At 36.1% G+C, this 18,228-nt stretch overlaps 1 protein-coding gene and 1 pseudogene across 1 annotated transcript; both read left to right on the top strand.

The window, feature by feature from the left end:
* Positions 1–5,655: 5,655 nt before the first annotated feature.
* LOC108856784 (serine/threonine-protein kinase OXI1) lies at positions 5,656–7,260 on the top strand. Its single transcript, XM_018630668.2, has 2 exons — positions 5,656–6,284; positions 6,370–7,260. The coding sequence occupies exons 1-2, from the start codon at positions 5,926–5,928 to the stop codon at positions 7,211–7,213; spliced, it is 1,203 nt and encodes a 400-aa protein (XP_018486170.2). The 5' UTR covers positions 5,656–5,925; the 3' UTR covers positions 7,214–7,260.
* Positions 7,261–10,058: 2,798 nt separating this feature from the next.
* LOC130512858 (uncharacterized) lies at positions 10,059–13,816 on the top strand (annotated as a pseudogene).
* Positions 13,817–18,228: the final 4,412 nt, after the last annotated feature.

Below are 18,228 nucleotides of genomic sequence, written 5' to 3' on the forward strand. Positions count from 1 at the left end.
GTATAGACCCTAAACCCAAATAGAATGGAACAATATATAGTATGGTACATATTAGTGAACAAATAGAATTTTTTTTACTAAACCCTAAATCTTAATAACTAAACCTTAAACCCAAGTATAAAACCTAAACACAAATAGAATGGAACAAATTAAATCCAAATCTCAACCCCACCTTCCAAATACTAAACCTAAATCTTAATCACTAAACCATAAACCCAAGTATAAATCATAAACCCAAATAGAATGGAACAAACTAAACCCGAATCTGAACTCCCATCTTTCAAATACTAAAACCTAAATCATAATCATCAAAATCATAAACCCAGGTATAAACTCTAAACTCAAATAGAATGAAACAAACTAAACTCAAACCTCAACCCCATCTTCCTAAGACTAAACCCAAAATCTTAATCACTAAACTCTAAACCCATATATAAAATCTAAACCCAAATAGAATGGAACAAACTACACCCAAACCTTAACCCCCATCTTCCTAAGACTAAACCCAAAATCTTAATCATTAAATCCTAAACCCATGTACAAACCCTAAACTCAAATAGAATGCAACAAAATGCATAGTATAAAACAAAAAATAATACATTTTTTATTAATTGTTAAATGGAACGATATATGATAAAATGTATAGTAGCATTACATAACATGAATAAAACATTTATAATACATATTGTTTTACAATTCTATTCCATATGCATATAATAGAATAGAACACAATGTTACAAAAACTGTTCATCTTCTCCATCAATTCTGGGTAATTTAAAGCGATAAAAATAAGTGTCACAAGCGACATCCGTGAGATTAGTATATGTAACCGCCTAGTAAACCGAAGAGATTATGGCAATGGAAGGAAGAATTGACACACCTCGCGACGGCGACTCCATGGATTTCAGACGCACAAAGCTTCATGTGATAGTAACCAAGCAACCTGTTGGAGATGGGCCTGTTACTTTCTCGTCTCTTCTGTAAATTTCGAAAGCAGTGAACCGACAACTCAGACAACTGAATCCTTTTCACAAACGCCTTTTGTTAGTCTAGCTAGTGTCGAGATTATAATCAGAGAACACAGTAGAGACAATCTGGGAAGAAACTACTTAAAAGGTTGCGATTCTGGAAGAGACACGTCCAATTTTTCAGAATAGTAATTATTAATTTATTTGTTTTTTCTAGCAGGTTTCAAGCAGGGGCAATACAGCAATATTATATAAAAAATTGGTGGAACAGTGAAAAGTTAGGGCAATTAGATACTCAATAAATTATTAATTGTTTGATGGTTGTACAGTCCAATTTCCCTTGATTTTATAGACACAAATATTGTGAAAAAACATATTGAATGAGATAGAAAAAGTGGTCTCATGTACGTGCGGATGCAAATCGAAGGTAAGGGATATATATATATATATATATATATATATATATATAAAGACGCGGTGTGTTTAATGAGATAATTAATTTCGTATTTAATAATTAGATTTTTCATTGATTATAGGGATTCTATACCTTGAAATCTTTTTTTTCCTAAGTTAGTAACTGAAAAGAAATTTTATAAAATAGTTTATAAAGAATGAATTTTAAAAACTTAGTGTATCACGTAAAATATATATGCTAGATTTTAGGTGTAAATATGTAAAATAGTTAATATAGCAGATATTTCTATGAACAATCTATAATATTTTAAAATATTTTTATTGTTAGTAAAAAGGCCAAAAATATGTGGGTGCTAGGTATATATATTGAGTTTTTATATACTTGCTTTGGGATATCTGTTTTTATTGGATTATCAATATAGTTAAATTTAGATTTTCATAACTAATTTAGATAGATATCTCGGTATACAAATTGTTTTCTTAATGGTTAGTACATACCATTATTTTGAATTGTACACCAAATTTGTTGCGAGAACAATTTGTTTCCAATTAATAAATCGGTTTGATCATAGATAAGGTGTAAACTACAATAATAATTTGTTTTCAATTACTCAACGAATTACTCTGTAAGCCACCAAAGTGATACTATACTCCATAGGCAACGTTTTAACAAACAATGCTAAACCGGTTTGATAGATTGTTGCAATTACGAAATGAATTTCATAAAAGGATTAAACCAATTAATCTGCATGCCACAAAATAGATATTATAATCCCAGGCTTTGGATTTATTTTTAAAAAAAACTTCATAGTGCGATATATATGATATGAGCACTATCAATAATCAAATGTTCAGAGTTTAGAGCATGTGTGTAATTGTTATACTCATATGTCGGTAAATAAGGATCAAATCCAACGAACTATAGTGACATGGTTAGCGTAGAACAGAATAATAGGAAACTAATGGGTTAGAGAAAGTGTAAAACTACTGTGTTTTGATTAGTGGCATAGGATGGTAATTCTTTAGGAAAAGTTAGGGTTATTTCTTTTTTGTACTTCTGTTTTAATAGTTTAGATTTGAAGGCTTCAAATGCTAACATTGTATTGGGTGGAAACCGGATTAACTACGCTGTACCGTAATGCGGGTGCGGGTGCGGTTGTAAACATTAATTAGACCTTAAATACTGTAAAACGGTTTTATTCTGGTTTGTGCATGAGAAAGCGTTATACATAACAACTACGGTTTGTCTAAAACAAATTGTTTAAGTATAAATGATAATATTATAATAAATAGTATTAGATGAATGTTTGAATGGTGATATATATTTGGATAGAGTGTTTCGAACTTGTTTAGTAACCATAATTTTTCAAATCTGTTTAGATTGGTTGTCTACTTCTCTATAAATTTCAAAACAGAACCGAATCACAAACGGTTATGATTTGGTTTCAGTTTAAACTAGGTAGGTGTATTTGAGTTGGGTTTGGATTGTTTTTTTTCGGATTTAGATCCTTCGGATCCTAAACATTTGGATAGAATTAGATATTTGAAATTTTTTGGTTCATCGATTTCTTTCAAGTTCGGATCAGTCCAATTAGATACTTTTTAATTTTCAGATATGTTTCGAGTTTGGTCAGTTCTGGTATTTAAAAATCGAAAAGACTAAAAGTGTACCTACCCATCAAATTTTTATTAAATATATTTCATATATTTCAAAATAATCACATGGTTTATGCAATTGAAATTGACAAATTTGTATATGATTTATGAGTGTGTAATATTAAACTAACAAAAATGATTAATAACATGGTAATAGTATTGTAATTAAAAAATTAGATTATAACCCGCCCGACTGGGTGTGTCTTTGTTTTTATGATATATATATATATATATATATATATATATATATATAACATTTCAAAAATTACATTCTAATGATTCCAGTTTTACTAATTAAGTAAACTATTTAATCACTGTACTGCGTAACATGGGCGTTGATGAAATGTTGTGAGCCATAAACATTTTAGTAATAGTTTTACAAATTTATATACCTTAAACAATTTAGTAATATTTTTGAGTTAACTCATATATTAACCTATTGCTTTTTTGTTTATTTTTTTTGAAAATTATTTATTTTTACAGTAGTTTTCTATGAATTATTATTAGTTTTATGATATTATTTTCTTGAAAATTTTATGTAGCAAATTAATATATACTATATATTACAGTTTATGTTTTTGTTTTCACCGCAAAAAAAACAACAACCATAAATTACACAAAAAATATTGTAGTTCACTTTAGTTTATATAAAAATTAATATGTCAATTATTTAAAGAATTGGGTTAGATTATTTTATATAAAAACAAATAAAATAAAAGTCTAAATTGGAATGTTAGATTTGTAGAGAACCACAGTAGATTATTTTTTTTACATGTAATTATTTCTGGAAAATTATGATTTCAAATCAATTAAGCATAATTGAGTATATTCTTTCAGATCCCAAAACATCTATATTAATAAATTAAGTGCTTTTTTATTTCTTTCTCACTATAATTAATTTATTTTAATATTTGATTTTAAATGAAGTGACAAAATCTGCAAATAAGAAAGAAATACAAAATAAGTATTTAATTTATTATAAATGTAAAGGCTAAATGTACAAATAAAAGGAAGTATTTAATCTACTATCCATGTTTTCAAATAATCTTCATTTAATCTACTATCATTGTTTTCAAATATTTCAATTTTGTACTTAAGCTTTAATAGTACAGATTTGTATATGATCACCATCAAAACTCAGTATAACTACTTTGACCTTTTCTGTCTTCTCGCAAATAGTGTCGATCGGTAATGTGGTGATAGTATCGATCGATACTTGATTTTCTACACTGTCAATCGCTGATACATGAAAAGTGTCGATTGATACTTCCCTCGTAAACTTAAGAATCTTGCGTGAATCAGCAAACTCTTTATTTGAAGAACCCGGAAATTCTCTTCTCATTATTTTTCATGGTACTGAGATATATATACCTAAAAGCCAAGAAATAAAAATAAAGTATGTAAACTAAAAATAAAAACCTAGAATAGATCCTACACCTAGTCTAATGGTGATCAATGTCCTTGACAATGACACCAAATTTGAAGATTGTAGTTGTGAGTCTATTCATATGATTAAGTCATATGTTCTAGCTCTTGCATGCAAACAAGGAAAGAGTGTTGATCGGTACTATTGAAGCATTAAATAAAACCATAGTTTATAAATGATTCAGTGGCAAAGAATGCAAAATACTGTTGAAGCAGAATGACACCTCAAAAAAAGGATTTTCTGTTATAATAGTATAGATGTCAACCCACTAGATCCCTTCTTTTAGTATAGAAGGAGAAGTGTAACTACTGGCTGTGATGAACCCGACCGGCTGAAGGCTGATCGCCATCGTCGCGAGAACAAAATATGTTTCTGGATCTTGTTTGAGTTGCTCTTACATTGTTAAAAGGTCCAATATTTATACTTAAAGATTCAGCCGGTTATGGTAGGATGGGAAGAGGTCGATTGAATGTTTCCAGTGAGAGGAGTGGATCAATCACGCAAAAACTCAGAGTTAAGAATGGATTAGTGGAAGGCTGAAATGTAATAGATATCAGAACGTCGATTGAAGTTTTTGAAAATTAAGTCGAAGATGTCGCAAGCTTTAGAGGAAGAAGATACCGAATTATATATGGTCTTGACATAATATTGGGTTTAATAACAAAATTTAATAAAAGCCCACTTCGAGAAATAATAGATTACACAGAAATCGTTATCTGGTATGGCGACACGTATCGCGATAAACCTCCTTTTCCAGGATGACATGGCGGATTGTGGAGCCAGGCAATTCCGTATATATAGAATATGCTTCTGGGTGATTTAAATGAAGTTTACCCCGGAAAAGGAAAAAAACAAATAACTCTTGATAGTATTCTTGAACACAGAAAATTTGAACAATCCTGTTTGGGCTTCATATACCAAAAGATACTAATGTTAAAGCCCATTTGGATCCCAAAACAGAACGGTCACACTTGGTAGTCTTCTACGCTCGGAGCCTCGGACGGCGCCGCGTCTTCAATGGTAAGTTGGTAACCGAAATTTCCATCTTCCACGCTTTCCAGATGCTTTCGATTCCACGAGAAACGTCATTCATGACGTCACAACTCTAGAAGCAGAACGTGTTTGTTTCAGACACAACGGGGAACATTCGGTGTTCACCATTAATAAAGCATATATTTATTCTTTTTAAATAGTTTCAGATCTCAAAAGCTTAACTTGGTCAAACGCATGGCAACGGATCTCATGCGATTTTTCGCTTTCTCTTTTCTGACTTTCTAATTTTTTTACTTTACCAATTTCAAATCTTCCCCGGCAAGGCAAGACGAGAAATCAAAACAGTATTTAAAAACTTTTATAATAAGGAGTTGTCACCAACTACCAGAGAATCAAGAGAGAGAAAAAGAAAAACAAATCCGTCGGTCCTAAAATCCCAAAACGTCGGCGATTCTCGAAACTTCTCCGATGCAGAGCCCGACCCTGGACTTTAATCGATTAGAGGTCCTGTCATTGCTTGGTCGGGGCGCGAAAGGGGTTGTGTTCTTGGTTAAAGACAATGAAGACGATAAACTGCTTGCTTTGAAGGTTATACTCAGAGAAGCGATCGAGAAAAAGAAGAAGACCCCAAAGAACGATGAGTACAGGCGCGTGAGTTTCGAACAAGAAGTATTGAGCAGATTCGATCATCCTCTCTTTCCTTCTCTTCGTGGTGTAATATCAACAGATAAAGTGATCGGTTATGCGATCGATTATTGCCCCGGTAAAAATCTCCATTCCCTGAGGATTATGCAATCCGAAAGCATGTTCTCCGACGAGATCATCAGGTAACTATTAAATATTATTAATCAAATTTCTTGTGAAATATAATCAATCTCGGTTCGTTGCTAAATTTTGCCGGTTTGATTTCAGATTCTACGCGGCGGAGCTTGTACTCGCGTTCGAGTATTTGCATAACCAAGGAATCGTCTACAGAGATCTGAAGCCAGATAATGTGATGATCCAAGATAATGGACATTTAATGCTCGTGGATTTCGATCTCTCAACGAATCTACCTCCCAGAACGCCCTCACCGTCGCCATCCACGGCGACAACAACTCCGTCGCCGGGTAGGAGGAAGAAACGTCTCTTCCGGTTCGCTAGTTTCTGCAGCTCGGGAATCTCGCCGGAAGAAGAATCGAATTCGATCCGCTTATCGTCGTCGTCATTGGCCGTGTCGGATTCTTCGGGAGAGAAGTCGAACTCCTTCGTCGGAACGGAGGAGTACGTCGCGCCGGAGGTTATTTCCGGAGGAGGTCACGATTTCGCCGTCGATTGGTGGTCGTTAGGTGTGGTTCTGTACGAGATGCTGTACGGGACGACGCCGTTTAGGGGATCGAACCGGAAAGAAACGTTTTTCCGGATTTTGTCTAAACCGCCGAATCTGGTGGGTGAGAGGACATCGTTACGGGATCTGATTAGAAGGTTGTTGGAGAAAGATCCTAGCCGTAGGATTAGCCTTGAGGAAATCAAGGGTCATGAGTTCTTCAGAGGATTAGATTGGGAGAAAGTGTTATTGGTTTCTAGACCGCCGTATATTCCGGCGCTCGATGGTGGAGGTGATAAGGGTAAAGATGGAAGTACGAAAATGGATGTGGAGAATATTGTCCAAGAGATATTCGCTGCTCGAGAAGAAGGTGAGAAACAGAAGGATGATATTAGTAATGCTGATGTGAAGACTAAAGGTGAAAACGGTGGAGAATGGGTGAAGGGTTGAATAACAATAACAATTTGGAAATTGACAATAATTTTTTGGTATTTTAATTCGATTTGTTTCTTCTTTTCATTTTTAACACGAGAATATTTTATGTTATGCGGGTAATCAACTATCGTGTATATTTAATTAGTGTTAGGCGATTCTTCCAAACTTTATACAGATGTAACTATTTAAAATAGTCAATTTTTTATATATTATTGTAGAAACATTACAATATTTACGCTTTAACAAATGTCACTACAAAAATAATTTTCAGAATCATTAGAAAATAAAATTGGTCTCTAAACATATTATACATTTAAATTAAATTAATTATAAATATAAAACATATTCTTTACTCTTTTCTTAAATAAAAAATACAAAATCCTTAATTTGATCAAAATATATATAAAATTAATGAATTTAAATAATAAATATTTGATAATAATTTGTACATCATCTATCATTTTTTATTTTATTTTATAGCACCAAAATAAATTAAATAATCACATTAACCATATGATAAAAAATTGAATTTTTGGTATATGTTATATTTTGATTTTTAAATGATATAGATTAATAAAAATATTAGAAAAACACTTTGGAAATTTTGTGATCAATGGTTTAAGTTTTTAATAACAAGATGTAAAGTCCATAAAACTATATGAATAGGAAACCTTATTTAATAGATTATACATATATATATATATCATTTAAATTAAATTATATAACATATAAATGCATTGAAACAAGTACTAGAAATTTAATATTTTAGTTTAAGAATTTTTGTTGAATTTGTCAAAAATGATTATAAATTACTAATAATATTGAAAATTCATATTAAAACTTTTGTGAATATCAATGATTTAAAAATTTGTTACATGAATACAAATAATTATATAACCATATGAAAAGGAAATTTTATTTAGTAAACAGTCATATTAAAAATGTACTATATATCTATATTAATATCATTTAAATTTAATTATATATCGTATAAAATATATAAAATTGTTTGTTTGGATTATTACCATAAAATGATTGTAAATAAATAATATTGATTTTTTTTATTATATACGTAATGGTTAATGATCTCTAAATTACTTAATATATTTATTTCTATTTAATAATATGTAAAAAAACTCAAATAAATAGTAACACATAAAAAGATCTGTATTACAATACTTAGCCTGCGCAAGGCGGATTTTAACCTAGTGGTTATTATTTTTGTTTTCATTTATTGATAAGTTCCAAATCCTTTTATTGTATACAAGTAAATATGAGATTGGGTTAAATTATATTTTTTCTTAAATTTAAACATTCATATAAATAGAAATCCAACAAGGCCTAACATGATTTTTTGACCAGATCGGAGAAGATTACAATCTGATTTATTTTAAAAGAAACAGCGACAATACATAGAATATGATGTCTAAAATAAGGAGAATTACCAATTGTGACTCAAAACTTGGAGTCAAACCCAAAAGAGTACCCCAACTTGGATCAAAGGCAAAAGTAACCTAAAAGGCTATTGAAATTACAACTATCTCCTTGTGAACAAACAAAAAAACGGATTTTTTTTACGTTTCTACCCCTCGCAAGTCGTCTGTAAACAGACGACTTGAAAATAAGTCGTCCAGACGACTTTAAGTTAAGTCGTCTGGACAGTTATTCTTAAACATAATTTAAAAATTTTGTAAAAAATATTTTGATAAGTGAAAAATTGGAATTATGTAATTAACATATGTCTTAAGAGATATAAATTAATATATAACAAATTTCAATTGTTTTCAGCCCAGATGAGTGAAAGTAGTGAGTCATGATATTCTTTAGTTTATGTTTCATCAACATATGTTGTAGTATTGTATGTGTTCTTAGGGTTAGATTTTGGAAAGCATTAAAACCGTTTTTGAAAATTTTTAAAATTACCTAGGCGTGTTTATTTCTGTGTATAGTAAACACTATTGAAGTATAATTTGATTTTATAACGTGGTTATTAAGTTAATTTAGTCATTTTAGTTTAGGGGTTCATTTTAGGGTATTGGACAACTTAATATTTAGTCTTCTGTTCCCAGACGACTAAATATTAGGTCGTCTGATGTACATTATCAGCCAGAATAAGTCGTCTAAACCGGACCAAACCTTAAAGTTTACCAATGTACTTTTAAAGCTAACCGGATTATTTACCCAATATATAAGGTGATTTTTTTTTTCATTTTCCGCGAAATTCAGAAACCCTAACAGTTCTCTCTCACCGGCGATATCAAAGGCGATTCGAATTCCCACTATTTCCGAACAACCATCGTTCTCAACGTCGGCTATATATCTCACTTCATTCTCACCGTTGTCGCCGCAGCTTCTTCTAACCCTAGCGCCGCCGATTCCTCTAAACCCTAGCGTCCCCGCTTCCACTATTTCCGAACAAACCGTCGCCCTCGCCACCGTGCTCACCAACGTTCTCACCGCCGCTTCCTCTAAACACTAGCTAGCACCGCCGCTTCTTCTAAACCCTAGCGCCGCCGCTTCTTCTCTGTAAACCATAGCGCCGTTTCTCTGTAAACCCTAACGCCGGTAAGTCATCAAACTCGTGGAAAAGATGAACATAAAACGTTGTCTCTTTCAATTTAATCATTCTCACCGTTTCACGTTTATTTTTTCAGATCTATAACCACAATGACGAGTACTCCAACTCCTTCTGCGACTAATCAGGTCCGCTTGAAATTTTTCTACTGAAAGACTTGTAAGTAAGTCGTCTGAAAAGTCTTCAACCTGGACGACTTAGTACGTCCATTTGGAAGACTTTCCAGACGACTTAAATATAAGTCGTCAACTAAGTCGTCCAGTTGGACGACTTTCTAGACGACTTATATTTAAGTCGTCTACTAAGTCGTCTGGAGTAACAATTAAGGCGTGATTGATTTAGCTTGTGTTCTGACTTCTATTGTTGTCTTTGATTATTTTGCAGACAAAAATGATGGATATTCCAGAACTCCCCCGTAGGTTTTACACATTAGGGGAAGAGCCAGAACCCCACAATAGCATTTCGTATCATACGAATAACACGAAGTTGCTTACTGCTCTTAGGGAAGCTCTCACTGATGCTGAATTTGAAGAGCTCAAGGAGTCGAGATTGGGAGTTTTCATCAAGTTCAAGGAGCAGGGATTTGGTTGGGCTTCAAGGCTGGTTCACTACTTGCTCGGTTTAAAGCTGGACATTAAGAAGAAGTACGAGATGTGGTGTCTCGTTGGTCCAGAACCTGCGAGGTTTTCACTGTTAGAGTTTGAAAACATCACGGTCTAAACTGCGAGTACATCGAGGACCTTGAGACACCAGAATGTGAAGTTACCCAGAGATGGTTTCTTTCTGGGGGATGATGGGAGTTCATCTGGAAGCTGGGCCAACTACTGATCAGATAATAGCAGCACTGAAGAGATGCGGGGATTGGTCCAGGGAAGATCGCAAGCGACTCGCGTACCTTTCCATCTTCACTGGATTCATTGAAAGGAGAAAGTTCTCAACCGCTACACGAGCTACTCTGGCAAGGCTAGTGATGGATTTAGAACGGTTTGAGAATTATCCATGGGGGAGAGTCGCGTTTAAGGTGCTGATGGACTCTTTGTGGAACAAAGATATTACTGGCTGTTACACCGTGGATGGGTTTATACAAGTTCTTCAGGTCTGGGCGTACACAGCTATTCCGGGATTGGGTGCTAGTATTGGTCTACCCAGAGCAAACAGTCCGTCTCCACCGATTCTGGCTTACGAGGGCAGCAGAGGCCGCAGATTCATGAAAGCTGCTATCTTGAGTCAGGTACCTTTCCATCTTCACTTAATTAAGTTGTCTGGAAAGTCTTCCAGCTGGACGACTTAGTAGACGACTTATTATAAGTCGTCTGGAAGGTCTTCCAGTTGGACGACTTAGTAGACGACTTATTATAAGTCGTCTGGAAGGTCTTCCAGCTGGACGACTTAGTAGACGACTTATTATAAGTCGTCTGGAAGGTCGTCCAGCTGGACGACTTAGTAGACGACTTATAATAAGTCGTCTGGAAGGTCGTCCAGCTGGACGACTTAGTTGACGACTTATAATTAAGTCGTCTATTTAGTATTTTGTTTCAAATATCTAACTCGATTCTTCTTCTATTTACTGCAGACCCGCGTGATCAACTTTGTTGAGAAGGACATTAGTGAAATGTGGCCAAAATGGGACTCTGAGGTTGAGGACGTGCCCGCGGAGAACATCATTAAAGTCATGTATGATCGGAGACCGTGGAAGTGGACCATGGATTGCTGGGAAGTCACTGGTACAAAACCTAAGTTTGTGACTCCATCGAAAAGAGCCAAAGAGATGGTTGTGGTGGAGGTGGAGGAGGAGGAGGAAGACAATCAGAGACCTCGGAAGAAAGCTCGTAAAGAGGCTCCTAAAGAGGCTCCTAAAGAGGCTAGAGAAGAGGCTCCTAAAGAGGCTAGAGAAGAGGCTACAGAAGAGGCTAGAGAAGAGGCTAGTTGGGTGACCAGAGAGGAGTTAGAAAATATGTTCAAGGACTTAAGAAGTGGCTTAGGTGACATGATGAAAGATGGGTTTAAGAAGTGCATCAGGGAGATTAGGAAGATGTCCGATAGATTGGAAGCTGTGGAGAAGAAGGTTGGTGTCACCAATCAGGCTACCCCTCAAGCCAAAGAAACCGGGGTTAGTAACAAACAGCCTACCCCTCAAGCCCCAGAAACCGGGGCTAGTAACAAACAGACTACTCCTCAAAAGGATCAGCCTACACTTCAAACCAATCATCCTACTCCTCCCACCAGACAGCCTGCTCCTCAAAAGGCAAAGCCTACTCCTCAAAAGGCAAAGCCTACTCCTCAAACGAAACAGCCTGCTCCTCAAACGAAACAGCCTGCTCCTCAAACGAAACAGCCTGCTCCTCAAACGAAACAGCCTACTCCTCAAAAGGCAAAGCCTTCTCCTCAAAAGAAACAGCCTTCTCCTCTGCCCAAAGAGGTTAGTATCAAATCCTCTCCCAACAAGAATTAAGTCGTCCAGGGTCTTCTAGTTGTCCAGACAACTTTTATTTAAGTCGTCCAGGGTCAACTAGTCGTCCAGACAACTTTTATTTAAGTCGTCCAGGGTTAACTTGCAACTTTTATTGCAGAGATTGTTGCCGGAGGATACAGCAGATGAGGCGATCTCGGTATATAAGATCTTGCCGGAGGATAAAGCAGATGGTGTCACCTCCAAAGAGATTGTTCCTCTCACTTCCACTGACCAACCGAGCTTCGCTTCCAACGATCAACAACCGAGCTTCGCTTCCACCGATCCAAGCGTTCCAGTTTCAGAACCGAGCCTGGTTGTATTGGACAAAACAGCTCCCACTGCTTCTGTGCGTGCAAGGAGTGAACGAACGAAGAAACCTGCTCCCACGCAGATATCTCCTTATACGGCAGAGAGAAGGAAACTCCTTAGAGTGGGAAAGTATAATCCATTTCCCACACTAAACAGACCTAAGATGAAGGAGCTCGCTGATTGGTTGAAAACTGATCCGTAAGTGATTGCTTTACCCATAATAGCTTGATTTAGTCTACCAAAACTGATTGCTTTTTTGTTTGCAGTGATTATTTCACTAAGCAAGAGGACAAACCACGTACATCACCAACTTGGTGGTATCAAAAACTCCGGACACCCAAAGCATGGCTGGAAGACGTAGTAAGTCTTCTGCTTATCTTTAAGTCGTCTGGTAACTTGTCTTTGTATAGATTTGTAAATATATAAGTCGTCTGGAAGGTTCTAACTTGTATTATTTTATATGCAGCATATAGATGCTTGGATGAATGTGCTGAGGCAGAGGTATAAGGAGAACCCACAATGTTTCCGGAGCGAGCGAATGTGCTTCCTGGATCACAACTTTACCCAGTCTTGGAGAGAACAGTATCTGTTCTTCAAAGCATCGTCGTCTGATCACAATGGTTTAGGAAGAATGCTACCTAGTGGGGCGGCGAGTTTGTATGACGGATCAATGCCTTCATTTTGCCAATCAAACAAGAAGTGGGGGGAGGACATTGATGATATCTATGCGCCACTGAACTTGGACAACAAACATTGGGTTGCTATTTGGATATCGATCCCTAAGAGGCACATAGTCGTCTGGGACAGCATACCTTCATCTACCATACCAGAAAGATGGGATGAGATAATGGAGCCTTTTCTCGAGATGGTCCCTTATCTGCTTGTTGAGTGCGGAGACCAGATGCATGGGTTGGAGCGATACACATATGAGAGACTGCTGAAAGATGTACCCACGGCCAACAATGGTGATTGTGGCGTGTACGCTGTAAAGTACATTGAATGTCATGCTCTTGGGGTCCCCTTTAGCCCTAAAGACTTTGCTAGGTCCAATGCGAAGACTATGAGGGATAATATGGCTGTGGTTATATGGACGGAGCTTGTTGATCAGCATTTGAAAGATAATGAGGATGGTGGTATGTTTGTGGGCATGTATGATTAGATACACAAATCTAACTTGTATAGATTTTCTAACTTGTATAGATACACAAATCTATTTGTATATTTGAACTATTTGTATACACAAATCTATTTGTATATTTGAACTATTTGTATACACAAATCTATTTGTATGTTTGTGGGCATGTATGATTTATTTGATTTTCTAACTTGTATAGATTTTCTAACTTGTATAGATTTTCTAACTTGTGTAAGGTTTTCCAGCTGGACGACTTACAAATAAGTCGTCTGGAAGGTTTTCCAGCTGGACGACTTACAAATAAGTCGTCTGGAAGGTTTGGACGACTTACAAATAAGGTAGTCTAAAAATAGTAGAAGGTAGTCTAAAAATAAAATACACTGGACGACTTCGTAAAAGGTCGTCTAAAAAAAATACACTTGAAGGGATAGTAGAAGGTAGTCTAAAAATAAAACACACTGGACGACTTAGTAGAAGACTTAGTAGAAGGTTATCTGGTAGACGAAACACTGGACGACTTAGAAATTAGTCGTCTGGACGGGTAATCAAGACTGGACGACTTAAATTTAGGTCGTCTGGACAACTAGTCAACTGGTTGTGTACATTGTGGTTTCGTATGGCCAGTTTCCTTGCAGTTTGAGCATCTCCGTGCCCTGTGTTTCTTCCTGGGTTTGTGTCCTCTCATCCTAGATAGCTCCAACCAAGATTGCCATCTTGATTTCTTCTGTCTCCCCGGACCACGCTTTACGTTTGGAGGAAAGCATTCTCGTTCCTCAATATGTTGTGACACGATAGGATATATATTCTCTGAGTATCCTGCATACAGATGATTCTTTGAGTAAAGTGGACATACAAGTGTGTCGATATGCACACCAGCATGTGTTCCAGCTGCTATAGCATGAGAGCAAGGTATTTTCTCCACTCCATAGACACCACAATCACACTTTACATGTTCCAAATCAACCACACAGTCCATTTTGCCACCTTTGACAAAGAAACGCCATCCATCAATTGGTTCGACCGTCATCGTATCCGCTATCTCTGATCGAACAGCAAGCAAGTATTCAACACCCCGGCTATGTTCAGTTGGGAGACTCAAAGCATCTTGTCTCCTTTTCCAATACCATTTTCCTAACTTCTGCCTTATGAACTCCAGCAGGAACGGAATCGGAAATCCTCTTGCTCGCTTCAGTGCGGAATTAATAGATTCAGCGATGTTGCTTGTTTTTATGTTGAACCTGTTCCCCTTACAATAAACCCTTGACCATAGCCTGGCGTCGGCCTTCTCCAAATACGTTGCAAGTTCCGGGTTTGCACTCCGTATCTCAGCCATGTACCGGTCAAAATCGTAAACCGTGTGCGCATAAGCAGCCCCTTTCACCAAGTACATGAGATGTTTCCCTTTAAACTTTTTGACAATGTTATCTTGAAGGTGATAATAACATATTCCTCGGGTTGCCCAAGGAAACACCTTCTCACACGCACTTTTAATGGCCGCGTGCCGGTTAGAGACTATCACCAGAGGCTTGTCATGAGATATACAACTAGCCAATTTTGTGAAAAACCATTCCCAAGAAGGTTCATCTTCAGCATCCACGATCCCAAAAGCCAATGGGAATATCTGAAAATTGCTATCTTGTGCGGCTGCAACTAACATAACACCTCCATACTTTCCACTTAGGTGAGTTCCATCCACCACAATGACCCTTCTCTGATACTTAAAACCTTTGATAGAAGCTCCAAAAGAGAGAAATAGATACTTAAATCTTTTCTTAGAATCAAGTTCTATAGCCGTGATAGAATCAGGATTTGCAATGGAGATTTGCTCGAGATATGAAGGCAGACGCGAATACCCTTCTTCTGCTGATCCTCTCACCAATTTCTGTGCATATAACAGTGCTCTGTATGAAGTGGTGTAATCAAGCGTCATGCCAAACATGTTCTTCATTGCATCAGTGATATGCTGTGGAGTTATCCCATCAATGATCCCAACACGATCAATGAAAAGACTACCAACATACTTTGGAGTACAGTGTCTCCGCTGAGCTATTCGGTTTCCAATTGAGCATAAATGTTTTCCACATACTTTGTTACCCAAAACGTGTTTGGCCCAAGTTTCACACTCGCTCTGATCTTCCATCCACAACCGCTAACCCGACATATTGCCACAAGGAGAGTTTTTGTTGATTTGTATATTCTGAAAGAAAACTTACCCCTCACTGCTGTCAACCGCAGCTCTGAAAGCAGTGCATCCTTGCTAACAAAACTCTGGTTGACATAGATGCTGGTACAATCCGATTTTCCTCCTTCAATAGCATTTGTCTTAGCATATGTCTTTTCAATTTCTTCAAAACAAATATTATCATCATCTTCCTCGTCCTCATCTAGAACCTTTCCATAAAGACTGTAATCCCCACCATTCTGATCCGTTTCACCAACAATAGTGTTATCAGCATCCTCCTCCCTATTTTTCTCCTCCCCATTTTCCTCCTCCCCATCTTGATTTTCATCTTCAACAGACTCATTATCACCAACATCTTCAAAACATTCATCAGCTTCATCATTATCACCAACATCTTCTTCCCATTCACCAGCTTCATCATTATCACCAACATCTTCTTCCCATTCACCAGCTTCTTCTCTTTTCTCTGAAACCGTTTCCACCTTGCTGCGGCTTGATACACAAAGACATACTCTATGCGTTTTGAGTATCTCGAGCAAGTTTCGAACTTGTCTATCACTTGTAACATGAATGGGAGGACTGCCTGGAGTCATCATCATTTCTGCTGGTAATGAGTAGCTAATCTCCACAGTCACTGATCTCATGTCCAGGTTATAATCTTCTTGAGCCATTGCAACAAGTTCAGCATGTGTTGAATCTTCATTCAATAAAAACAATCTTGCTCCTTTGAGATCATCAACCACAAAATCCCAACGGAAATCTCTCAACAACCATTCTCCATACACTGCATGTAACTTAAAAATCATCTGCAAATATTCAAAATAAAACACATTAGTAAACATAGAGAAAATGAAGAAGTTCAATAAACATTATCGCAGACGACTTAGATTTAAGTCGTCCAGAAGACTTAAAGGTAAGTCGTCTAAAGAGGTCACTTTTGCAATTGAAAATTAAAAGGGACGACTTAATTCTAAGTCGTCCGGCTTTGTTTGTTAAAAAAAAATTTCAGACGACTTATATATAAGTCGTCTACGAAAAACGGGCTAGTTTTGCATTTGACCGAATCGTGTCAGATCTTTGACTATTTCTGGACGACTTATAATTCAGTCGTCTCTGGAAAGTAAAAATTTCAATATTTTATTCAAACTAGACGACTTACGTGTAAGTCGTCCTAGGTTAGTTTTGTAATTGAAAAATAAAACTTGAAATTTAACTTTCTCCAGACGACTTAACTAAAAGTCGTCCAGCTAGACGACTTAATTTAAGGTCGTCCGGGATAAGCAAGGTTTGACCAGAAAATTGGGAAAAATTCTGGACGACTTTGCTTTCCCCGGACGACTTTAAATTAAGTCTTCTGACGGGACGACTTTATATTATGTCGTCTGGTAAAAGTTAAATTATGAAGTTTTATTTTTCAACTACAAAACTAATCTAAGACGACTTACACGTAAGTCGTCTAGTTTAATAAAATATTAAAATTTTAACTTTCCTCGAGACGACTGAATTATAAGTCGTCCAGAAATAGTCAAAGATCTGACACGATTCGGTCAAATGCAAAACTAGCATGTTTCTCGTAGACGACTTATATATAAGTCGTCTGGAGTGTTTTTTTTCAACAAACAAAGCTGGACAACTTAGTTTAAGTCGTCCGTTTGACCAGAAGACTCATCAGTAAGTCTTCTACATACAGATGACTTACTTGTAAGTCTTCTACGCGAACAGATTTTGAAAAAAAATCAAATTCGTACCTTAAACTAGGTGATATGACTTCGTTTGCACACAGGGTCTTCTCCAACCACCCAGAACCTCAAACGAAAGCAACCGTAAGTCAAAACGAAAGAAATATGGCTCTGTCAACCATCACCCATATTTTGAATCAAAAGCTTCAGTCTTTTGGATGAATATGGAGAGAAAGTGAAAGAAATGTTGTTTTTAGTTCATAACAATTGAAACAGAGAGAGTGTAAAGATATTTACGTGCATTAAAGGACATTAAAAGCTCCAAACAGTTCGTACAAGGTTATTCCCACTATTCATGGCAGTGGCAATATTTTAAATACTTGAAGAAAATGAAGTTGAGACAGTAAAGAAGCCATTTTCGAAAAAAAAAGGTTAATGGCATTTTCGTAGATAAAATGCAGATGTGGGGTTAAAAACTCAAAAAAAAATGAGTCAAAAAAAAATGTTAGTTTTCTGTTTGACTTCAAGTTTTGAGTCACTTTTGCAATAAACCCTTTTTTTATTATAGTTCAAAACAGATAATGACGTCAAAGATATAATTCAAAACCATATTTAATTAATTTTGGTATTGGTTCTAAATTTGGTTTCAAAATAGAAAATTGTTAGAGTTTAAGTAGTTTAAAAATAGAAGAAATTTA

The sequence above is a fragment of the Raphanus sativus genome, chromosome 5 (assembly GCF_000801105.2).
Source record: "Raphanus sativus cultivar WK10039 chromosome 5, ASM80110v3, whole genome shotgun sequence".
Lineage (NCBI taxonomy): Eukaryota > Viridiplantae > Streptophyta > Magnoliopsida > Brassicales > Brassicaceae > Raphanus > Raphanus sativus.